Source organism: Lissotriton helveticus, chromosome 5_1, assembly GCF_964261635.1.
Source record: "Lissotriton helveticus chromosome 5_1, aLisHel1.1, whole genome shotgun sequence".
NCBI lineage: Eukaryota > Metazoa > Chordata > Amphibia > Caudata > Salamandridae > Lissotriton > Lissotriton helveticus.
The window spans coordinates 1,318,719,475-1,318,745,751 of NC_136065.1; the positions used below are offsets into that span (position 1 = coordinate 1,318,719,475).

General features: G+C 43.7%; 1 protein-coding gene across 1 annotated transcript in view; it reads left to right on the top strand.

Annotated features, from left to right (window-relative positions):
- LOC144755347 (uncharacterized) overlaps positions 1–8,920 on the top strand; it is a 200,518-nt gene extending 191,598 nt beyond the window's left edge. Inside the window, exon 8 of the mRNA XM_078644157.1 lies at positions 7,734–8,920. Within this exon, the coding sequence (XP_078500283.1) occupies positions 7,734–8,170 (437 nt within the window). The 3' untranslated portion in view covers positions 8,171–8,920. The remainder of the gene's footprint in view (positions 1–7,733) is intronic.
- The last annotated feature ends 17,357 nt before the right edge of the window (positions 8,921–26,277 follow it).

A 26,277-nucleotide genomic window follows, 5' to 3' on the forward strand; every position in this document is an offset into this window, starting at 1 on the left:
ATACCTCAAGGAAGATCCCACTCACCTGTGGGGTGCCTCAGGTGTCCTCACTGAGCCCCACCCTATTCAACGTGTTCTTGAGACCCCTTACCGATCTAGTCATCCCATTTGGAACCCAGATAGTAACATACGCCGACGACACCCAACTCGTGTTAGCCCTCAACCACCCTGATGGCAGCACAATTGACTTGGAAGAGTGTCTGATTAAGGTGGCTATCTGGATGGACCAGTCTTACCTGAAGTTTAATGGGGATAAGACTGAACCCATGATTCTCGGTAGTATAGCTAGTGGCCCCAAGGCTTAAGATGGCCAGCATGCCTGGGACCAATCCCCGAACCCAAGGACAGAATAAACAGCCTTGGAATCTGGCTGGATAAGTCACTTAAACTAGACCATCAAGCAGTACAAGTGTCAGCCACATGCTTTGGCATCCTAAGGCATCTTAGGAAAATACTACCACTTCTCCCAGATACCGCACGCAGAACAATGGTACAGACCTTATACTCCCCCGGTTTGGCTATTGCAATGCACTCTACCTGGGCACCCCTAACTCCGTAATAAGAAAATTCAAAGTAGTACAGAACTGCGCAGCCAGACTATTATACAACATCCCTAGAAAAAAATCAGCTAAGCCAGCACTGAGAACATTGCACTGGCTTCCCATTTCAGAGCGTGTTAGGTTTAAATCACTTTGCATTGCACACAAGACCCTCTGGGACACATGCCCAAAAAATCATTCCACCCTGGTCTCCTTCCACCGCCCCCTGCGCAATCTGAGAACTGCCAATCTGTTCCTAGCCAAAGTTCCAAAGGTCCACAGGGTAAGAACGGGGGGACGTATGTTTTCATACAACGCAGCCATTCTGTGGAACACACTTCCCCTACAACTTGGATCCACATCACAGCACCTCTCTTTCAGGAAACAACTAAAAACATGGCTTTTCCAGAAGCTGCAGTAAAACAGGAATGTGTTGGTGCCGTCACAACCAGTGCTGGGATGCCTAATGGTAGCCATGCGCTATACCAAGAATCGATTTAATAATAATAATAATAATAATAATAATAATAATAATAATAATAATAATGAGTTTCTGAGTGCTTGCCTGTTGGTGAATATTGTAATGCATATTGTGTCTTTTCTCCTGTGTGTTTTTCTGTGTGTTGGGATTGGTACTTTCCACATTGTCATCACCAAACATTTTGCCTTCACTCTCCTGTTTTTTAAACCCAGTTTTTGTTGACTTTTAGGAATCTGTACTTTTTACCACTGCCAACCAGTTCTAAAGTGCTTGTGCTCTCTCTTGTAAATATGGTAACATTGGGTTACACCCAAATAACATATTTAATTTACTCGTAAGTCCTCAGTAAAGTGGTACTTACATATACCCCGGTCCTGTAAATTAAATACTACTAGTGGGTCAGCACTCATTACACCACCGACTTAAGTAGCTTTAAACTGCCATTGCGACCTGGCAAATAAACCCTTTGCAAGGCCTAAACCTTGCTTTTTAATACATATAAGCTCCCCCTAGGAATGGCATTAAGCTACCCATTGGGCAGGGTTCAGAGTATTTAAAACATTAGACACATACTTTTAAGTTTTGCATGTCCTGGTTGAGAAAAACTCTAAGATTTATTTCTCACTATTGCAATGTCTGCCTCTCTTCAATAGGAGAATATTGAATTATATTATTACATTTAATAAGTTACCATTTCCAAAAGGGAGTAAATAGGAATGCTAAGTTTGGTGTCTAACTTTATATTATAAGCCCACTTTCATGGAAAAGTCAGATTTAGAGTCACAATTCTAAAAATGCCTCTTTTTAAAATTTGGCTTTTTCTTGTCCCAACCATCTTGTGTCTGCTGCCAGTATCCTGGGTCACATAACTATGTTTAGCTGGCAGTTGGTCTTTGTGTATTGCTCCCAGGCAGTGAAAAAAGGGCCATAGGGGACGCCATGGTGGGCCTTCTCTGACTTCATGAGAGGGAGGAGCTGTCACCTACCATACTTGTATATTGCAAAGGCTCTACCTGAGCACACTCACAGAGTGTTTGACACTAGTCTATTGTGACCATAGGCAAAATCCAAGCATCTTTGGGGATGGAAACCTGTGAAACCTTCAAAGTGTGCAACAGTTATAAATATTGGACCCTTAGACCCAACTCTTCAGTGCACCTGTGGAAGAATTAGAAGAACTGCTTACTGCTCTGCAAGAAGGACTGCTACTTTGTTGCCCTGTTGCCTGCTGCTTGAGTGAAGGACTGGACCTGCATCTTGATCCCAGGACCACCAGAGTGACTTCAAGAGCCAGGTGGCTGAAGTCCTGATCTGAAGACTTAGGGACAGAACAGGCTCCAACTTCTTTGAACCCAGCACCTAGACTCACCTTGCTGTGAGTCTTGTCCCTCAAGTGATGTCACCCCAGTCCTGGACTCTTGGAAGTGGCCCAGAAGGTGCTCTGCCAGCCCAGCTGTGTTACTGTGGGCAGAAATCCTACAGCTCAGTCCATCTTTTCCCAGCTCAGCTTTAGAACTACTGCTGTACATCCTTGACGCAGGCCTTCACATTGCAAGTCCCTCATTGATAAAGATGCAAGACACCGCTTGTCGACAGCATCCATGATGACGCTGCAGTACTACGAATCGCAGCCTTGCAGTTCCTCGGAATCGCCTCTGAGCGACACATCCTCGACGCAGGATCACGCAACGTTCCGCACCTAGGGTTGAAAGTACTCTTGTTCAGTGGGCCGAACTTGGTCCCAGTATCCAGCACAGTTTCCATCGTGATCAGCCTGAACTTGTGACTTTGTCCAGGTCCAGTGTGGCCAGATAACCACAGTTGCCGCTTTGTGCTTCTAGGCACAATTTTCACTTAAATCTTTAGAATTGAATATCATTGGTTGTACTTCTATTTTTGTCAGTTTGGTGTCAAATAATTTATTACTCTTAGACCTGGCATCCTTTGTGTGGTTTTCCTTGACTTTTTTCCTCTGACTCCTGTGATTGTGATGCTGTGCTGGATTTCGTTTTTGCTGGCTTAGATGCTTTGGGCACTTTGCCACTGCTGATCAGTGTCAAAGTGCAAGTGCTCTCTGTGTAAATTGTTAATATGATTGGTTCTCCCTAATTGGCATATTTGATTTACTAGTAGGTCCCTAGTAAAGTGAACTAAGTGTGCCAAGGCTGGTAAATCAAATGCTACTAGTGGGCCTGCAGGACTGATTGTGCCACCCACATGAGTAGCCCTGAAAAGATTACTTAGGCCTGCCACTGCGGTGCCTGTGTGCAGTTTGTTCACTGCCATGTCCACTTAGCAAGTGCACCCACTTGCCAGGCCCTAACCTTCCCTTTTCTTACATATCATGCAAACAATATTGACAGTATGGGATACATGCACAAGAAGTTGACTATTTCTTACAATATTTCAGGCAAGCAAATGCTCAAAGGTAAAGATATAACCACTGTCAACAGTTGTAAAACAGATGGACAAAGTCTACCATAAAACATGAGCGCAATTTCCAACCCGAGCAAAGCTAGCATATATCTCTATACATATCATCAACAAACTCTCTTCAGCAATGTTGAGTTTCTCTTCTCTTTATTGTTGTTCCTTTTTCAAGGTTTCTTCTGAGTAAAGACAGTTCTCATTTATTTTCAACCACAGGGTAACCAAAACAAATTCTTGCCACAGTTCTTAATTTAGATTTCTTCAGTCAAAGGATAGCACAAAGATCTTGCCAACACGTGTTTCATATGGCTAATATGCCAGAGGACTTCGTCAGGGCAAGGTTATTTATATATTTCAAAAATTAAAATAGTCAATTCAAGAGTCATATTCCCAACCTTGGTCAGGTTCCTCGAAGATGAGGTCGTCACTTCATATAAAAGAAGAAGACTAGACGGGCATATTTTGAGAAGATCTCGGTAAATAACCTGAGTATGAACCAAAGTGTCATGGTAGCAACAGTCACAAGAGCGTGGCGGTGAATGGCGTCTGGTCTTCTTCTTTTATATGAAGTGACGACCTCATCTTCGAGGAACTTGACCAAGGTTAGGGGGAGGGGATTTCCTTTCACCTGAATGGGCCTGATCTGTCTTCCACAATGCTGTCTCCACCTCCTGCCAGGAAGCTGCACCAGGGAGAACAGAACTGGTTTTGGCTGGGTACAGGGCTTCTCTGCCACCAGAGAACAAAGGATTTTGTAGTATAGATAATGGGGCCTAAACCCCAGAACTTTAGATCATTCCTGGAATGCAAGTGGACCTCTTTGTCAAGGAGAAGAGTTGGAGAAACTGAGGAGGAGTACTGCCCTTGCTGTCTGTCTGGGGTTGGCCTGCAGTTTCTGTTTCTGCCATGGAAAGAAGAAGGACTATGCTGTGTGCTGTGTCCCCTGTTTGAAGAAGAGCTCCAAGGGCCTGTCTGTGCTGGCCTCCTGTTATGAAGTCTCAGGGACACAAAGACTTCACCCCCACCTCCTCTGAACTCTGCCATTGTGTGTTCTGAACTGCCTAGAGGGGACTGTGCTAGTTTTGGACCTCTGGAGGTTTTTGCTGCTGTTTGGGAGCTGGAAGAAAGAAGAAACGTGAAGAACTGCTAAAATCGACTCATTGCTCTCACTGCAGCTGTTTTTCTTGACGCATCTCCACGTTGCGAGAAGAATTTCCATGCATCGCCGTGCTGCTACGAAAATCGTCGCAGCGCCTGTTGCCATTGCGAGAATCGACGCATTGAGGGATCGCGGCTGAAGAGGACCGACGCAATGCCGCTCGATGCAGCCGCAGCGATCGAACCCTGTGTCTTTTTTATTCAACATTCATATTGCCTGAATTTTATCTGTGACGCTTTGCTACTGTCTTTTATGGTTTTCAGAACAAAATAAAGTAGTTTGATGATTGATGCTGATGATGAGTTACATGTCTCATGTGTCTTGGTGTTTCCCTTTTCCCCTTTACTTTATTAAATTAAGGGAGAGGTGCTCTAAGTTGTTTTGCATTATGTGTTTGCTCAGAGTGTTCCCCAGGTTAATATGTATATTACTGTCTCTGTGAATTGGTGAAGTCATGGAGCTCTGTGTGGGTAAAGGTTATATGCTTGTCTGTTAGAGGTTCTGTACTGCTCCTCGGATGAGGTACAGTGAACGTCATAGCTCCTAGTGAGGCATTTACCTAGTGCCTGACATGAAAGATAAAATTATGATAGATCTACTTGTGAATGAATTTAAAGCCCGCAAACATTTTGCTTTGTAGACCAGTCTACAGCTTTCAACACCATCAACCATGACGTCCTCCTAGAAACCATGAAAGAAACAATGGTCAGGGACTGAACTGCCCTAAATGATTTGGGTCACACTTATGAAGCAGGATTAAGTTTCTTTATAAGTCTTGAGATAAATGGTTGACCCTTCTGCCTGTGGCCTTAGAGGTTCACTAGAGAGATGCGATGACCCGAGCATCCATCCTGCTGTAATGTGGGATGCACTCTGATGTAATTCATCCACATTTGTTGCAGGACAGACTTGGTTGATCTGGAACCTGGTTGGCTTTTTAATCTGTTTGTCACACTTGATTTCGGTTAATACTTTCTGAAAATCGTTGCTGCCGCTGGTTCTCTTTGCTGCGTCTCCCATTTCCTAGAGTTGCTATTAACTACGTATGTGTAAATATCACTGTAGAATTGCAGTTTGAGGAAATTTAGTTTGAACCCCCTCAGTCTTTTTTTTCTTCTCATCTACGCATAAAATGGAGGGGGGGAGCAGGCAAATGATCTATGTACCAACCACATTTAGGAGCACAGCCACAGTTAGTGGATGTAGTTATTTTGTCCTAAAAACTGTTGCATGACAAATCTAAACATTATATTTGTGAATAATGATGCATGAACTTGATTTCAGGTGACTAGTCAAGTTTCGATCCCTGCTTGAAAACCGGAGTTAGAAGTGGTGTGATTTTTAGTGTAGCGGATAATTGCCTGGTGCTGTAAAGTTCCCACAATGTGTTACATTTTGGCAGATCAAACGTGTCAGACTCTAACAAGGGTACAAAGCCTGGTATTTACTGAGACGTGCAAAGTTAGGTGCAGTAAGTTATTTTCAAAAAAGTCAGAATAGGAATCTGATCAATTTAGAACACCTTAGTTTCGGATTATGTCGGGCCTTGCATGTGCTATGCAAGAAGAGAGTAAGAGCGTGGGATAGAGGATCTCACTTAGAGATTAGAGTGTATTAGTGCATAAGATTCCCCTAAAAAAAGTCCGACTTTAGAGAATTTAGCAACCTGAAATGCGCTCAGAACATGCCATGTACACCATAAGCAAAAGGCCAGATGGAGCACGGACAATGCAACACCGAGGGACAGGCAAAACCTGCACAATTGGGTTAGTAACTCATGTACTTGAGCTCCTGGGCTTCTTCCCTCTGGAGCCATCAGTAAGCCCCTTCCAAAAAGACCATCAGTTACCAGCATCTGGTACTGCCAAGAAGCGTATGGCTGTTGCTGCAGGCATAACTTTCTTCTTTGCCCCGCCCAAGGGGAATAGCTATTTACTGTGCAGGAGTGACCTTCAAACCTGACACACATCCAAAAAGCTAATTTCAGCTACCTTCCTTACTACATCAAACAGTGTATGGCCTGCTAGCACACGACATTTGAGATTTTCAACTACAGTGGAGAACATTTCCATCTAGAAGCTCAGTATTGGTGCTTGTCTGGGCAGGACTGGTCAAAGCACCTTTGCCTCTTTAAAGACCTTTGCATCTTGCTGCTACTCTTCACTGGCAATGTGCTACCTTAGGTGCTTGTAGGTGTTTTCTGGCATTGTTTGTTGATGACATGTGCAACTGCCCAACAGCCAGCACTATCTAGTGAAGGGTTATTCAGAAGGATATCAGATGACCTCCTGTTAAAGATCACTAGACACTGATGAAACACGATTCAGCTTCATTCACACTACAGGGTTCATCCCACTTTGCATCACTGGAGACCTTTCGCAGTGTTACACAAGGAGCTGCCATAAGTGTTTTAGCGAAATCAGGTTAGTTTCCTAACTTTCCATCTTTGATATGTATACATTGGCAGCCACGGCCGGTGGTAGGTGTAACTACAGGGCGGTGACGTAGGGAGGGGGACGGGCAGGGTGGGGGGTTGTAATGTATGGATTACGGACTTAAACAGGTAAGTAAACATATAAATGAATAAAACGAATTTAGTTGCGTGCACTGCATCACCAAATGCGATGCAGTGTGCGTATTTATTAATATGTTTACTTACCTGTTAAAGTCCGTAATCCATACATTACAAACCCCCACCCTGCCCCTTCCTCCTCCCTACGTGACCGCCCTGCAGTTACACCTACCACCGGCCGTGGCTGTACACTGGTATTACATTCTCAATAGCAACGCAATTGCTTACATATGGAAACCCTTTTCGCCTGTATCCTTAGTACACCGACCATATTTTCTAAGTTGACAATTGTACTCATGTGGCAGCAATCACTCACCATTGAAGGGAACATCATCAATTCTAAAAGGAGTATCCTGAAAATATCCCGCACTTGCCATCTGAAATGGGGATTTTATTCATTTTATAATCTTTATAAATACGCCTGTATGCCATGTTCCTGCTTGTTGAATTGTGGAGGCAACACTAACAGCATTATAAATGTAAGAAACTATAGGATGAAATGTACATTTGTTACTGTACTTTAACTAAATTCTGCTATTGTCTGCTTTGTAGGTCACCACCATCGTACCACTGATTCGTGTAACTGTGTTTTCTCAGCTGGAGGGTGTATGATAGCGGCAACACCACCTCCCAACATGGCCTGCTACTGCACACTCAATACGGTGAACTGTGTAGGACAAGTCCAACAATGTGCCCAATCTAATGCTTACTATTGTATAAATCCAGATACATCTCTAGGCACCTGCCTTCAGGGTGAGGGTAACTGTAATGCCTATTCTGACAGTTGTGACTGCACGTATTACCCTGGTGGCTGTAGAATCTCTAGTCCGTCCATAGCCCACACTGCGTGTAAGTGTTTATACACATCAGCGTGGTCATGTGGAGGGATCATAGTGAAGTGCAAAGAGGCAACTTCTGCAAAATGTATCACTCCTGATACATCCAAAGAGTCCTGTTTACAGGGAGATGGGGCCTGCTCATACAAATAAAAAATCAACAGTGCTCAGTGATAGTGCTTTCTAAATGAATCGTCACCAAGTAGCAATTGTGTGACCAATAATTCTGTGATCATGAAAATTCTAGCAGTGTCCTTTCCAATTAAGTGTAAAGAGATAACTTTTTAACCCTTCTAAATAAATGTTTCACTTGCACATTAAGCATATGATCTCTGTCATATGCCCACCAGCAACCCAATTTAAGTCCAATCTAAATCAGCTATTTTTCCCAGTGGTCTCTAGTATTTCTGAAAAGATCTCAATCTACGACTCCCAATACCAGAAATGTTTGGGAAAGCTATTTGGAATTATCTCAGTGTTCTGACTTAAAAATGCCTGCCGCTATTTGGTGCTCATTTACAAGAAACTGATGTGTCGCTACCTAAAACAGCAATGCAGTAGTAAATGAGTAATCAACATCATATATGTCTCCTGTAATTCATTACACGATCAGAGGTTTTTTGGCGCAACACTTACCATGTACAAGCACCAGGCATGATGAGTCACGCTACTCCCTCTGCAATATTGGCACCTGCCAGCGTTCTGTATTTTCCCATCACAATCACTTTTGTTCCCTGTTAAAATGAATGATATAGTTAGATGTGGTCGGCTTTGTATGGGTGCACGGCCCCTAATCGTATGTGTCCTACCAATGCATCATTGATGAATTTCATATGCTTTTCGTCAGCAAAGAGATGTTTAAATAGTTATGAAATGCTTAATAAAAACAACTTGTCCAATAAATGTAAGAAGTCTGAGAGTTTAATTTATTTATATCCACTGTTTATGGAAATGACTAGCTCTCTGCCCTTTTCCATATAGATCAAAAACACTTTTTAGTCCCGCCCTGGAGAGTAGGGAGATGCCTGATATATTGGGCCCTTTAGCCCAGAGATCTTTGTTCCGATCCCCTCTGCCCTGCTCCTGTCCTAAATCGAGAGATCCCAGTATTGTATCTGAAGGGTCAGGTCATGAAAGAGAGGTAGAACAAGCAGAGGCTGGTTGTTGAAACAGGGCTGGAGAGCTTTGAATGTGACGTTTTGAACGGACTGAAGAATGACATCAAAATGGTTACAAACATCTCGATTTGGGGAACCAATGGGTTTGGATTCGAGTCATTATATATTCCGTGTTCACGGCTTGACTCACAAAACGTTCTCGGGTCACAAAACGGTGACTCTACCTTCATAAATTCTGTTTTATATAATTTAAATGTGTGGATTTGTATGACTAGAAATTCTGCTCATGTGATAAAAGCCACCTTCGTGGCAGAACTTTCTGCTTGGAAAAGTCTGTGTCAGGGATTACAAAGGGAAGTCAAGCGTGTTTTACACGTAATGTGCTCGCTTGCAAACTCCTGTGAACAACCACGAAGTACCTTTCTGGGTAGTCAGAAACGTTTTTTTCCCCAACTGAGAAGCATACAAAAAGCAGGATTAAATGTGTTTCTAAGATGAAAAAGAGATTAAAAGATCTCCATGTTTTATGGGAGTGCTGGTGAAGGGGGCCCCTAATAAGGAAAAATACTTCCTCTTCGTATTAATTTCTGAAAATCAGTTGTTTTCACTGTTTTTGTCAAGGCTTGATTACCACTCTTTACTAAAAACATTCACATTTTAATTGCACTGGGACATGAACATGACCGATGAATGTGGATAGAGAAATATTTTGAATATCAATGGTTGACACTCTTCCATTTTCCAGGTGTTTTGCTAGCTATTTTCTTGATGTTACTGAAAAGAATTCTCAAGTATGTTTGTGTGGCAGCAAAGTGTATAGAGCAACCATGAGCCACTGCACCAACAGATGCAAATGTGAAAAGAAGAAGGGGTTTCACAGCAGTGGTATGATGATTTGTATTTTATATACCAATGCCTCTGATGTAGGCTGTCAAATACAGGCATCGCAGAAACGTAGGGGGCGTAAGTGGAAATCGGGCAGATGCAGATGACGAGGAAGCTGATGGAGCCACTTGTTAAGGCTATTGCTTTACCAGTACCCAATACTTAAAAGTTTGCCTTTACTTTGACTCTTATCTTCATTTGGCCGAACTCTTAAAATCTCTGCCTGCTAATTACAAACATAAAATACCATCAGATCTTAGTATCCATGCTTCATTTTTAGGATGTTTCTGTCTTCTCATAAGCCTTCCTTTTTCACATCATGGTCATGTGTTCCTTTGATTCCAATGAAGCTAAGACCTTAAATCTTATTGTGGAGTCCATGTACAATATAAGCCCTCAACTCAAAGCTTTCCAGTAATATTGTTACTATACTTTCCTTCTAGAAAGCCATCTCCCTTATGCATAGTGTAAGAAAACAGGCCTCCTTGCTGATGCACCCTCCCCCACATTTTGCCCCCATTTGGACTTCTAGATGCTGTTTGTTGACTCTGACAGTGCACTGCAGCCTGCTAATCAGGTCTCAGTGCAAGTGCTCTCTCCCTAAAACTGATATCTGTGAATTGGTAACCCCAATTGGCAAAGACTTTAACACTCTTATAAGTCCCTAGTATATGGTACCAGTGGTACCCAGTTCATGGGAGTTAAAGGAGTCGCCAGGGCCAGAAGCACTGTTTGTGCCATCCTGAGGGACCCAAGTTCACTGCTGACAGCAGGCCTTCCATTGCAGAATGCAGAGAAAGTGTAAAATGCTTTAACTCCACTGTGTCCTCAGCATGTGTGGCAAAGTCAAAGCACTCCTTTTAATATATGCCAGTCACCCCTAAGGAAGGCCTCCTGAGCCCAGAAGGAAGGATGCATTATATTAAAGGTATGGACATGTAAGCGCAAACTTTCCCTTTACCATTAAAGGCTTCTATATGTGAAAAACAGTACACCTGGGAAAACCCGTGGTTGGAACTCCATTATGGCACTACCTAAATGTCATGTTTGGTGCATCTTATCACCCTTGACACTAATCTCTTGTCGAGAATAATGTGTCATGCACCTAGGTGACTACCATATGGGTTGCCCACCTCCTTGCCCCCAGCCTTTCCTGTGCTCTGGTTGCCAGCCCACAGCTGCTGCCGCCAAGACAGGGATCTGACCCCTACAAGGAAGTGTGACCTCTCCCAGGGGTCAGAAACTATGATGTGGATGGAAGGAGGTGACACCTCCCTCCCTGCCAGGATGGCTAATGAAGTGGCACATCAAGGCGGTGAGCTTCAAAGTATTCACCGCCTCTGATACACATCCAGGCTGCCTCCCAAAGGAGTAAACAGCCCTTCCCTGCCTGAGGCCCATTTGCCCCCAGGTAGGTGGGAACATTGGGTATTCAGGAGGTGTACACCCCCAGAAGGCTAGCCACACCTCTAGGGTGGGCTACCTGGTCTCTACAGCTGAGGAAGACGTCTGCCATTTTTTTTTTTTTTAAGTTCAAGTTTATTGAAACCAAAAACATAGCATAAATACAAAATGTAATACAGTCAATCAACGAGAGGCATAAGAGATATACAAATGAAATTTAAGGAGGTATAATAAAACGGAATCAATAAACACCTATAGCTAAATCATGAAAAAAGAAATAGCAAGGAAGGGAAAAAGAAAACAAAATAAAAGGGGGAATGGAGCATGACAATTCATAAAACGTAACATTGTATGCAAATAATGAATGTAAGTAAAATAATGTGTGATAGACAGCAAGCAATAAATAAGCACAGGACTTGTAAATCGAAATAAAAAGAGAAATAAGCAAAATCATGGTGGTTTGTCAACATCATCAGATGGATTTTGGTAATTAACAATAACAGTTTGAGAGGAGGGAGAGGTTTTGGAAAGGTAGATAGTGAGAGGGATCCATAACAGATCTCGTTTAACAGCCAATGAAACGGGGGTAACATAGTTGGTATCAAGTCTATGATGGAAACAAATAGCATTCCACCAAGCAGAATAACTAACTTTAGTGGAATCTTTCCAATTGGAGGTAATGAGATGAAATGCAACGGCTAAAAACAGGTCAAGCAACTTAAAGTGAGAAGGAGAAAGTGGTAAATCAGGGGATAGGGAACCCAAAAGGACATTGGGAAGGGAGAAAGGAAGTGTAAAATCAAAAATCTTATGTAAACGAGACCAGACCAGTTTCCAAAAGGAAGCAATGTTGGGGCAATGAAACAGCATGTGAAGTAAATCTGCATGTGGACAGGAGCAGGACCAACATTTAGGCGAGAGGTCTTGGGAAAAGGTGGCTAATTTTTGTGGAGTGAAAAGTAAACGACTATATAAAAAGTAAAGAGTCTGAGTGGTATTAGCAGCTCTGGACGTTTTGTGTATTTTTAACCACAGTTTATCCCATAAAGAGATAGGCCAGGATATTGATAAATCCCGTTCCCAGGCCAATTCAGTCTTTGATTTGAGTCGATGAGGTGAAGTCATAAGACATTGGTATAAAAGAGAAGCGGGCGGGGAAGAATCCAAAAGTGGCCGGATAGTAGAATAAGAGGAAGGTATCTCAGAGGAAGAAGGAAGAGATTGAAGATACTGAAGAAGTGCAGGAAGTAACAGGTCGTATTGTTTCCTAAAGGAAGCGGGGAGAAAAAATTGAGTTTGAAGGTCTGTAAAAGAGAGAGGAGCTTTATGGGATAGAAGTTGGGAGATCCAAGATAGACCTTTGGATTGCCAAGATTTCCAATAAAAGGAACGATTCTGGATGCGCAGTAATTTATTATGCCAAATGGACTGATGAGATAGAGAAGTAAGAGAGGGATAAGAGGAGGGTAAAAGGGGGGTTAAAAGATGACGAGTATGAGCAATGACAGGGGATTTCAAGAGAGAAACGTTTGCAGAAAAGGCGAGAATCTCCAAAAAAGTAAACGGTGAAATGAGAGATTCTTCCAGAGTGAGCCAAACAGGAGAGTAAGTGGGAGTGTCAGTGGAAAGCCAGCGAGAGGCTTGTTTAAGGATGAAAGAATAATGGTATGCCTTAAAATCTGGAAATTTAAGACCTCCAGATTGTTTATCTTTTTTAAGAGAGGATAAAGCGATCCGAGGGGGTTTATTTTTCCAAAGAAATTTCACCAAGAGTGAGTCTAGCCGCTTAAAATAGTAACAGGGTATGCGAACGGGAATCATGGATAGGAAATATAAAACTATAGGAGCTAGCATCATTTTGATGGAGTCCAAACGACCCCACCATGAAAGAAAGAGGGGATGCCATCTAGTAATATAATCAAAATTAGCCTTCAAAGTGTCTGATATGGAAGGGGAAAACCATAATCCTAAATATTTTACTTTAGTCGACTGCCAAGAGAAACCAGTATGATCGAAATAATGACGTTGACATAAAACATTAAGGGGTAAAACTTCACATTTGTCACGATTAAGACGATATCCCGAAACCTGTGAGAAGGCATCAACTTGGAGTGAAAAGGCAGGAAGAGTGGTCTCAGGGTTAGAGCAATAAAAAAGAATGTCGTCTGCATAAACCGACAATTTAACTTGATGGGGACCAGGGTTAAAACCGGTAATTTGGGCATCTAGTCGGAGCTTAGTAAGAAAAGGTTCCAATGCTACAATAAACAATAAGGGAGATAAGGGACAACCTTGCCGGACACCTCTGGAGAGGGAGAAATAATCAGAAATTTTTCCATTAGCAAAAATAGAAGCTCTAGGGCCGGAGTACAAAAGGGAGATGAGGGAGATTAATTTAGGTGAGAAGCCAATCCAAGTGAGGGCACGAAACATAAAGTCCCAACTGATCCTGTCAAAGGCCTTTTCGGCATCTAATGTGATGGCCGCAAGTGGGTAGGAAAGGGAAAAGGCTTTACTAAGGACATTAAAGAAAACTCTGGAATTATCAGAGGACAAACGTCCTTTTACAAAACCTGATTGTTCAGGACCTATAAGTTCGGGTAAAATGGGATCAATACGCAGGGCAAGTAATTTGGCAAAAATCTTATAATCCGGATTAACAAGGGAAATGGGGCGGTAATTTTTACAAAAAGAAGGATCTTTGTTGTCTTTGGGGATGAGGCAGATCATAGATTCTTGAAAGGTACCTTGGGAAGAGCCATTTGCAATAAATGAGTTAAATAAAGCGAGCATGTGTGGAAGAAGAAGTTTCGAAAAATGATCATAGAATTCAATAGAGAAGCCATCAGGGCCGGGGGCTTTACCACGTTTTAAAACTGATACTGCATGGGATATTTCTTGGAGGGATATATCCGCTTCAAGTGAAGCAAAATCAACATGGGGAGAAGATGGAGGAGGGATGGAATAAAAGTAAGAGGATAAATCAGAGGGAAGCGGAGAGGACTCAGGGGTGTAGAGATCTTTGTAGAAAGAGACAAACTCCTGCAAGATGTCATCATCCTTAAAGTGAGAAATACCAGAAGGATCAATTATGGAGGAAATCCGTCGCGGCGAATTTTCAAATAGTTAGCTAAAAGCTTACCCATTTTATTTTGACCTCCATAATATCGAGCACTGCTTTTTAAAAGATAAGAAGCAGCAGCGTCAGTAGATATTTTATTGAAGGCAACCTTAGCAGTAATGAGTTCTTTTAAGGAGGCATCCGAGTAGGAATGAAAATATGCGTGTTCTAATAGTTTAATTTGTGTCAAAAGTTGGGAAGACTGTTTCTCGAATTTCTTTTTCTTCTGGGAGACGTAATTAATGATAAAACCTCTAGCGGTTGCTTTAAAAGAGTCCCAAATCATGGTTGGAGAAGAGTCCGGGGTGGAATTGACAGCAAAAAAGTCAGCAATAAAAGAACTGAATTGACCAGAGAATTTAGGGTCTGCAAGAAGGGAATTATTAAAACGCCATCTGCCAGAGGGAGGAGAGAAAGGGACTAGATCAAAGTCAACAAAAACTGGGGCATGGTCAGAGATAAGAATAGAGCCTATTTCTGAAGCAAGTGTGCACTGTGTTAAGGATTTACTGAGAAAAAGATAATCAATACGGGATTGTGTCTTGTGGGGAGGGGAAAAGTAACTAAATTCTTGGAGATCAGGATGGCAAAGTCTCCATATATCAACTAAGGGTTTACGACGGGTGGCCGAGGTAAATTGATTATGCATTTTAGAATGAACAAATTTAACAGGAGATTTTCTATCAAGAATGGGGTCATGGATTTGATTACAATCACCACCGAAAATAATATAATCATCATCAAAGGAAACCAACTTATCAGAAATAGATGGCCAAAAAGTGTTGTCAACAGTTACAGGGGCATAAACATTAAAAATAACCAAAGGTACATTATCGATTAGTAATTTGATAAGTATCCAACGACCATCAGAGTCTGATTCTTGATGGATAACAGAAACTGTGAATTTTTTATGAACTAAGATAACCACCCCATTCTTTTTTCCTAGAGCTGGGGAAAAGAAAACATCACCAACCCAGAGTCTCGCCAATTTAGAAGTTTCAACATCAGAAAGATGAGACTCTTGTAACATAGCAATATCTGTCTTTAGCTTAGACAGGTGAGATAACACTCGCTGTCTTTTAATAGGATTATTTAATCCTTTAACATTCCACGAGGTAACTCTGAATGTAACAAGATAAAATAGTACAATAACATGTAAAGCATACAATACAACAGAACGTCCATAGAAACAAATAACAGATCAGGTAAAAAATAGTGAAGAAATAAAGCAAAAAGGTAGAGGAAGAAGTAAAGCAAAAAGAGAGAGAGAGCAAGGAGAAAAGTGTAGAAAGGGCAAGAAAAGAAAAAAAGAAGAGAGGAAGGACCATTGAAGAAAACAAGATAGAACACAAAAAGGACAGACAAAGAAAGAAGTAAAAACTTACATAAACTGTAGGTCAAACGGAGGGAGGGAGGGTGGGAGGCCATATGAGGAAATGACGCCCACCCGAACTCACGGAGGAGAAGCGAGGAGGGAAACAGCACCAACGAGCCACTAATGAACATAGGAGAGGAAGGAGTAGTGGGAAGACAACCTGTGAAAAGAAGAAACATGTTAATCATATGAAAGAAAACAAGTAACTAGAAAAAGTATAATTGGAAAGCAAAGAGAGAAGGAAAATCCCAGGGAGAGGAGATGAAGAAATAGAAAACAGAAGAGGAAGAGGGAGCCAAGAAGATTAAAACTGCAAGAACAATAAAGAGATAAGGAAGAAATAAAAAATGCACATCTTAGAACAAAGCGAAGAACACATATGCAGATGGCAAAAGTGTAACAAAGGCTAAGATATATTATGGAGCAGCAGATGAAGAAGCAGTATCCATGGAGTCAGCATTGAAGGAGTAAAGAAAGCTCTTGAGTTTCAGTGGATCTTCATAAGAAGTAGTTTTATTGTTGACAGTAACTCTAAAGAGGCATGGATGATAGAGGCCATATCTGGCACCGATGGAGCGTAACTGGGGTCTCAGTGCCAAAAACTCCTTACGATGATCTGCAGTTGATTTAGCATAGTCTTGAACAAAAAATAAAGTATTTCCAGACCAAGTAATTTTCTTCAGTGCCCTAGCGGCTGCCAGGACTTTTAATAAGTCTGTGTATTCAAGGAAGTAAAGAATCGTCCCTCTGGGCTTACTCATTGAAGGAGCAGATGTATGATGTGGCAAAGAACCCAGTCGATGCGCTCTCTGGATGTTCAGCGGAGGACTTTCTGGAAGCTTCAAAAGTTTAGGCAAGAAGGACTTAAAGAAAGAAATTGGATCCGAGCCCTCTGAATTTTCCACTAGGCCATAAATGCGAAGGTTGTTGCGACGATTTCTATTTTCCAAATTTTCAATTTGTTTGTGCAGGCTGGAGACTTGAGAGCAGAGGGAGTCCACCTTGGAGGCGGAGGCATTTAAGGAGTCCACATTTTGTTCCAACGTTGTGACACGACCTTCCACAGTCAACCACTTGTTAGAAAGTTCTTGAAGAGTAGAAGTGGTTTCCTGGAGAGTGGCAGTAGTTTCTTCAACAAAGGGGCGTAGAGCCCTGATTTCCTCAAGGAGTAATTCCATGGTGACTGAAGAGGTTGATGAAGGAGGAGAAAGTGGGTCCTTCTTTAGTCTCTTGGAGGAAGCTTTACCACTAAGAGTAGTGGGCGTGTTTGCTGGTGAAGAGGTCTTCGTAGGAGAAGCAGATTGAGAAGAGGAGGTATTTGACTCAGCCATGGATAAACACTGATATCGTGAGCTTGTGTGGATGAGGAACTTACGGGCAGTGGTTTTAGCATGAGAAGACTCCTTGAGCAATTTACCCATAAGTAAGACCCAATATAGGGGAATAATAAGTAGCAGTGCTGTGCAGAAGGTATCAGCTGAGTAAAATAGAGCAAAGAAGAAAGTACCAGAGCATCAATGAAATCAGGCTACTTACAAGGAGTGAATGGAAAAACAGGCGACCATTTCAATGACACAGTAACAAGGTTGCAGAAATGCCCATCCAAAACCTGTTAGTACAAGCGCATGGAAGTAATGTCCAAAATCATTTTTTATATGACTTCTATTGTGAAACATACTGAAGAGATGCAGATAATTCCACATGCATATTTTAGCAACATAGAAATATGGTTACAGAAATGTCCATCCAAAATCTGTTAATATAAGCGCATGGAGGTAATGACCCAAAAAAAAAACAACACTTTCCTACAATGCTATTTAGTATGAAACATCCATAGTCAGTAAACCGGAGTCATTAAATGAATAAAACAATTCTGCTGTTGAAGAAATTCAGCACACAATGAAGAGAAAACTCTTCTCAGTAAGGAAAGTCAATAAATGATTGAAACAATGCCACTTTAAAAAGACGCAATGTGCATTGAAAATAAATCTCCTCAGCATGCAGGTTACTGTTGTGGGTTAATATGAGGTTAGAATTCACTTTGGCCCACATGCATCAAGCATTTTTGTAGTCGCAAACGGTGCGATTCCTTAAAATCGGTCGTTTGCGAATGCAAAAGTGCTGTTTGGGATGCATCATGCCATTTTAGAAGTCGCATCTTTTTTACGATTTCTAAAATTGCGTTAGCATATAAGAAATCGCAATTGTGCGATTTCTTAAATGCCATGCATCATTACAGAAAAATGTGCGATTTTTAAAATTGGAAGTGCAAATTACCACGAAGTTCAACTTCGTGGTAATTTGCGAAATTGTTTAAAAATGCACAAAAATGCATTTTTTAAACTGTTAAACTACAGACACACATGTCCTTAGGACATGTGTGTATGTAACTTATGCTGAAAAGTACATTTCATGGGTGCAGGGGGGGGTCATTTTGACCCCCCTCCCCACCCTTGAAATGCATTGATGAATTGCAATTGCACATTGTGAATTCGCAATTCCCATTCATTCCTATGGGCATTTTGGCCCATAGGAATGAATGGGAATTGTGAATTCGCAATTGAAAATTTGCATTTTTTTTTCAAATCGGTAAAAATAGCGATTTTTACCGAATTGCAAAAAAAAATCAAAAATATTCATGCATAGGCTTTTGCGATTTCTAAATTGCGAATCGTTATTTTTCGCAATTTAGAACTCGCAAAAGCCGATATTGATGCATGTGGGCCTTTGTGCCTTAGACCTGAATTCCGACCTTTGCTTGGTTAGTTTCCTGTCATAAATACTTCATTGCAGGCTTTGAAGAAACATCGCGTTATGGAAGTGAATTTCCTCACACTGCCAGCTGTAAATGAAATGTTTTTGTTGAGCTGGTTCAGAGTGCAATGAGGAGCAGAAATGGGGCACTGCGCCGTAAAACACAGCCAGGACTTAAATCATTAGTTAGCCTTCATGTGACAGGCTTTGTTTCTGAATTTCCCCTTGCCGGTGAAGGAATTAAAACCTTAAGGGCAAAAACGAACAGCACTGTGAAAGCCGTTTCCTCACACGTGAGAAGCACTGAGGTGACGGTGACGATTACCAGAGCAGCAGGGATGGCGTGATGAAGAAAAATAAGACTTTTCACGCTCGAACAGATTTTAAAAGCTGTCACCTTGTAGCGCCAGTGTTCCGGTTGTCAGTTCTTCATTTAGTGGTGAATTATGAGATGGGTGACGCAGGAAAATCCCTCAGGCTGCCTCGCCTCTCCAGGCAAGCTACGGGAAAGCCGCCATCTTCCTCGGGCGCTAGCCACGCCCCCCTGCCATTTTTAAAAGTGGTAGAATGGAGAAGTCTGGGTAGAAAAGATTACTCCCCGATGTGGTTACCTCAGGGGGGATTAGCTGATAAGGCTAATAGCTCATTAGTCACTTGCACCACACCCCTAATGCCCCATAATATAGGATTTAAGGGCCACCCATGACGCCTTAACCTCAGTTCTGATCTGACTTGCAAGAAGCACAAAGAAGAGATCATTGTCTGTGATAAGAGGATCTGCACAAACCAAAGGCGCACTACTATGCACCTGCGATAACGTTCCTGGAACTGCACAACTGCGACTCATCCGGGACCAAAGTTTGATTCACCCAGACAGAGGGACCCATTGAGAGCCAAAGGTAACAACAGACCCATTGGCAGTCCGCAGATTAAACAACGTACCGGAACCAAAGATCTGCTGGCCATTGGGCACTCTGAGGGAATGTACCAAAGTAGGTGGTCCAGTACATTGTGGGAAATGTAGCCCTGACCTCCACAAAGTTTCAGGTAGCTTCCATGAGCACCCTGACCTCAAGGCATGAACAAATGCCTTTTTGCTGAGCTTACCACTGCTAAGGCTTGTTGGTCACCAGTCCTATAACTTACCCTTCTACTTGACACTCCACCTTCCGGGAACTCTGCAAAACCTTCATCTGATGCCAGCAGTGGCTCAGTTGTCGACATTTTGCACCTGGTTCCCCAGCAGCACCGTCTAAGAAGTAAAAGCAGCTCTCCCATGGCTCCTGCTTCAGCACCAAGGACAGCCAGGACAACTCTGCACCCCAGATTCCCAGGCCAGGCAAAATTTAATGAGTGTTGTGGCTTGGTCCTGGGACTTGCATCACCCTTACCCTCCTCGGGTACCAGGTAACTCGACCTACAAGTGACCGATTGCCACTACCAGTTTTTCCAATTGACCGCATTGCTACAGGCAGTATTGAATTGCTGTGATTTATGTTTCATTCTAAAATACATAACTCTGGTTATATGTATCTAATTTTGTACGTTTTAGTGTCTCAATTAATATAAAATCACCTTTGCTTTTATAAATCGTTGTCAGACTTCTATCGAGTTGTGTCAATTACTTTTCAGCCATGTTGGTGCACTGAAATGCTTAATACATGCTCCTCTAGTAAAGCCTGACTGCTCTTTGTCACTCTACCAGGACTGAGCTAAGGATTTAATTTTGTGAATCCAAGGATCCTCTCTGGGGTATTGTTATTGTGAGAGTATTGCATGGTGAAGCCTAACCAGCATTACCTCATAATACTCTACCTTCTTAAAACTGGCAACATTGTAATCATCCTCACCTTCATCCTGTGCTCTATCTTGATGACAAAGCTCTCAACTGTGTGTTGATGTGGCTGTCAGAGTGCGCCTGAGGCAGGTTCAGGCTCATTACAGATCACCCATGTGGGGCAGGATAGGAGATGCCAGTGCTGGATGTCAGCCAATTACGTTTAAATATATGAAGCAGGCAGAGCTTGACCTCATGCATCACATTCTCAGAGATTAGCGGGTGCTGCAATAGGCTTACCAGTCCACATTTAGAATGAACCCCACAGAGAGACTCTTCACCCAGAATCCCTAATGCTCTCACTGGGCACCAGCTCATGCTCTGGGCTAACAGCAGCCACCCTTGCCCCTACCCCTGAGCTCCACTTCACCATGCAGATGTTTAGGGACTATCTTGCAATGAGTTGAAAATCATTGGTTGCTGGTTTAAAGCAGACCAGTCAGAGTTTCATTTGCCCAAGTTAAAATCATTTTTATCTGTTTAACTGAAATCTGGAAGGCCTAGGTTGTCCGTGTTTCACCATTCCATATATCAGTGAATCATGGAGTGTGTGAAGTCAGTGTGTGAAATCTCCTCCCTTCCTACCGAAGACTGTTAGTCCAAACAGTGCCTACCTGGATACTGAGCAAAATACATTCAGTTCCTGGTGGGCTATTGTTAGAAATTGAGTTACTTGTTGATTGGGGTGTGAGCATGGGTCAAGCCGCAATCACAATCCTAGTCAGGGTAATGCTCAAGCAAACGCAAATTAACCTTTTCTCAACCCCCTGGTAGCTTTGCACAGAGCAGTCAGGCTGAACTCAGAGGCAATGTGTAAATTATTTGTGCAACACTTCAAACAGTAAAGAAGTGGAAACACACCACAAAAGGAGGCCACAACAGATTTAGAAAACTAGAGTATTTTTAATAAATTAAACAAGATCAACATGACAAAAATCCAATTAGTAGCACCGGAGATATTGAATTTTAAAGTTTGTTTTGAAAATAGCACCAAAAAGCACAAAGTGCCAGTTGGGGATATCTGGTTTCACTGAACCAGGTGAAAGTGACAAGTTTAGGCCAAACACGATGAAGCACAGACCAGCTACAGGGACCCAGTTAGGCCCAGTCAGCAGAGTACCCTAAATCCTGATTGTAGAGCGTTGCACAGATCTGTGTTGAAGATGCGCCGTACATCTGAAGCATTGTGTTGTTTCTGAGATGTGGCGAAGCTGCGGTGTGAGGTTCTGTTTCGTCATCATTGTGAATCCCGTTGGCGGGGCTTGGGATGCAAAATCTGGCATTGGGGACAGGGCTTGCATCTTGCAATGTGACAGTTCCGAAGAGCTGTGAGGCTGCGATGTGGGGCTGTCATCGAAGCTGCCATCAATGAGAGATGCGAGAGCCTGGACTCTGGATGTGCAGCTTCGTCGGGCGATCTGTAGGTTCTTAGGACTGCAGGAACGATGCAGGTTTTTGCGATGGTTTCTGAGGACTGCTGCGGCGATGCATCAGGTCTGCTCTGGGATGCACTGCTCAGCCGAGGAGATGCATCAGTTTAGCAGGCAAGCACTTTGGTCCCACTTCTAAGGGGCCAGGACTGGGGCTGCACCACTTGGCAGTGTAGGCTCACAGACGGCAGAGTCCAGGTGCAAGGTGGTTGAAATTCTGTTATGTCCCTAAGGCTTCAGATTAAGAGGCCAGTCAACTGGCTCTTAGAGTCACTCTGGGATCTGAGTTCAAGAGATACATGTCTCACCCAGGCAACAGAGCAGCAGAAAGCAAGTCAGCACAGCAGAGCAGAGCAGGAGTCAAGCAGAGTGCAGTCCAGCAGAGTAGCAGCCCTTCAGTAGCACAGCAGTCCTTCTTCCTGGCAGAGTATCCACGTGTTCAAAAGTGTGCTGAAGGGGTGGTGCCTGAGGTTCTTTCTTACACCGTTGTGCCATTGAATTGGGGAGTAGGTTCTAGATGCATGCATTTGAAGTGCACAGATGCCCTGCACTCCCTGCCCTGGCTCCAGATTAACTACAGGGGGCATGCAGCCTTTTGTGTGGAGAAAGGCACAGCTTATTCAGGTGTAAGTGAGGCTGGGCCCAGCTTCTCCCTCCCATCCTGCCAGTGATGGCCCATTCAGTCACATCTAAACTCCCATTGTGTGTGGCTGTCTAGGACGAATACATAAATCCCAACTGCCAGATACACCCAACCAAGGTGAGAAAATACCCAACTTTCTAAATGTAAAAAGGAAAATGATGGATGGAATGCTGCACAATGCAAACACTCATCCCCGGTCGGAAAGATCTGGATCTAATCCATAATTTGTTTGCTCACCATGTCACCCCAGTTCATACCCAGCCATATGCAAATCAGTCTTGAACCTGCTCCTCATGGGAAAAGTTCAGCCTGAACTGCCAAACCAGCTCCTCCCTAGACTGGAAAGAATCATCCTGGGCCGGTTTCAGGGTATCGCCTCTCATCAGCCAGGCTAGCTTGAATCTAGTGGCCCAGTGAGCACGGGACCTACGTCTAGGCGTACCCTTCCCACTTAGGTCAACAAAAGCAAAAATAAGACATGATGGACGGAATGCTGAACAATGCAAACACTCACCCACGGAATGCTGAACAATGCAAACACTCACCCCTAGTCACAAAGATCTAGGTTTAATCCATTGTTCTTTTGTTCACCATGCCACACCAGTTTAGACCCAGCCATATGCAAATCAGTCGGAACTGGCGCCTTATGGGAACAGTCCAGCCCGAACTGCAAAGAAGCATCCTGGGACCACTTTCCGGGTACCACCCCTCATCAGCCAAACTGGCTTTAATCTGTGGCGCAGTGAGCACGGGACCCTTGTCTGGGCATACCCTTTTCCCTTCAGTGGCTCCTCCACCTCTATAGTTAATTCTGGGTATTCTTTGCCTGAAATAGGCTTAGATGATTTTGCCAGTGTGCTACCAGTTTTGAATGTGAGGATATTTTAGCTTGCACTGCTGATGACTATCTTGCACCTGTGCTGCATGTGAGGGGGACGTACAAGGCTGCCAAATGCTGCACATTGTGTGTGTTTACAAACAGGCTTTGACTGTTGCTGCAGGTGCTGTCCACGCTCTGTGCATATGTGGGAAGTTTGCATTGTTGCTCACCACATTGTATGCGTTCTATGTGTTTGAGGAAAGTGTGTATTCCTTCCTGGTGCTGTACCTGTTTTGTGGGTGGGTATCTTACTATGCATGTGAGTCAAGTTTGTACTCATACACCACAGTGCTGATCAATCAATCAATCAATCATAGGCATTTATACCGCGCACTACTCACCCGGAGGGTCTCAAGGCGCATTGGGGGGGGGGGGGTCCGCTACTGCTCGAACAGCCAGGTCTTGAGCTTCTTCCTGAAGGAGAGGTGGTCTTGGGTCAGGCGTAGGTCGGGAGGGAGGGAGTTCCAAGTCTTGGCGGCCAGGTGGGAGAAGGACCTTCCTCCTGTTGTCGCTCTGCGGATGCGGGGGACGGCTGCGAAGGCATGATTGGTCGAGCGGAGATGGCGTTTGGGAGCGTAGAAGTTGAGGCGGCTGTTGAGGTAGGTCGGGCCTTGGTTGTGTAGGGCTTTGTGTGCGTGGGTGAGGAGCCGGAAGGTGATTCTTTTGTTGATCGGGAGCCAGTGCAGGTCTCTCAGGTGTCTGGAGATGTGGCTTCGTCTGGGGACGTCGAGGATGAGTCTCGCCGAGGCGTTCTGGATCCGCTGGAGTCTCTTCTGGAGCTTGGCGGTGGTTCCGGCGTAGAGGGCGTTGCCGTAGTCCAGTCGGCTGGTGACGAGGGCCTGGGCGACCGTCTTCCTGGTCTCGGTGGGGATCCACCGGAAGATCTTACGTAGCATGCGCAGGATGTTGAAACAGGACGAGGAGACGGCGTTGACTTGTCTGGTCATGGAGAGGGAGGAGTCCAGGATGAAGCCCAGGTTGCGTGCGTGGTCTGTCGGTTTGGGTGCATTGACCAGGGCGGGGGGCCACCAGGAGTCGTCCCAGGCGGAGGGTGAGGAGCCCAGGATGAGGACTTCCGTCTTGTCTGTGTTCAGTTTCAGGCGGCTGGTCGTCATCCACTCGGCCACGTCTTTCATCCCTTCGTGTAGGTTGGCTCTGGCGGTGGCGGGGTCGTTGGTCAGGGAGAGGATCAGCTGGGTGTCATCGGCGTAGGAGATGATGTTCAAGTTGATCTGATCACTTGTATTAAATCTGAAATGCTGCTTGTTCATTGTATCTCAGTGAGGCGTTAAATGGTGATGCCCAGTGCAACACGTTTTGTTTGTCACTAAGGGAAGCTTGCAGTGGCCCCTCAATACCTCATGGGTTCCATGTCTTTGAAACAAGCTTGCACTGGCCTGAGTACCACAATTGTTCCATGTCCTTGAAAGAAACTTGCAGTGACTGGCCTTGCAGTAGCATACTTGTTGAATGTCTTTGAAGGAGGTTTGCACTGGCTGGCACTGCAGAACCACACTTGTTCCATGTTGCTAAAGAAACCTTTCACTGATCCTGCTGTATCACCCTTGTTCTATGTCTTTTGGGGAAGAATGTGATGCTCTTGACCAGTGCCATATGTCTTATGTGTGCGTGCCAAGGACCCCTGCACTCCTGCTCTCTGTGCTCTGTGTTTTGTAGCTTTGACTAAAAGACTGTTTCAGCTTCCCACCAGCCTCATATTTTCCAATAAATAGTAAATAATCTTGCTTGGAGAAAATGGGCTTTAGGGAAGACCACTTTAGTTATTCATCAGACAGAGTGTCCTCTGCATATTAGTTCAGGCCTTCAGAACAGCATACGCACAATTGGGCAGTGCATCAGCCCTCTTCAGCCATTGGCTTTGTTGCCAATGTTTGATTTTGCCAAGTAGTCAACATCTGGTCTTTAGGATGTCCGGGAGCCTGAATAATAGTTTTTTATGTGCTTACTCTGTGTTACTCTGCATCCAGAGAAGTTCAACCTCAGGAGATATTTCCTTTAGTTCACCCCCAGCAGCTGCCCTGTAAATGCAGGCCAGTGCTAATTGAGTAATGAGAGTTCCAGCAGCTCTGTTGTCATTGCTCTCCTATGCAATCTTCTGGGCAAACATTGCTCCTTCCTAATGAGTGGTGTACGTACCTGTGTGTGAGCAGGGTGTTTTTGTGATTACAGGATAGCTGCAATTTCTCTGAGCCCATTGTGAGTGACGTACCTGTGTAAATGCAGGAGTAACATTTTCTTTTGCACAGTAAGTGGTCTGTAGTTTGAGGTTCTGCCTGTGTGAATGCTGAGTGAAGCAAATGTCTGCATGAGTGCATGGTGAGGAATGTGCCTATGTGAGGGCAGCTATGTGAATGTAGGGTCCCAGCATGTTATATGTGTATGTGCATGCACTTTGCATGGGCCAAACATATTGGCTTTTGTAATGGTTTTACGGGTTATAAATTTGACTTGCAGAAATGCAGTGCAGGGAATAGAAGTACAAACCATGAGAATAGTAGTGCGTTGTGAAGTTTGAGGAGTGTCAGGGGCTTTGCACAGACTGAGATGTCACCCTAGAGTGGGGTCCCATTTACTTTGCATGCACTAGGACTCATAATAACCTAGCCACGCCACCGAATGCAGCCTCTAAAGCCTTGTGTCATCATTTCGGTGAGGATTAACTGCACTCACTTAATGTTTGAGTCATATGTACATTTGTTTAGTCAAACATACTGATGAGGCAATATGTTTGTTTTTCGTCCACTGTGGCAAGTGATGTTCAGTGTGTTCTGTGTGTTTAGGAGCCTGACGTA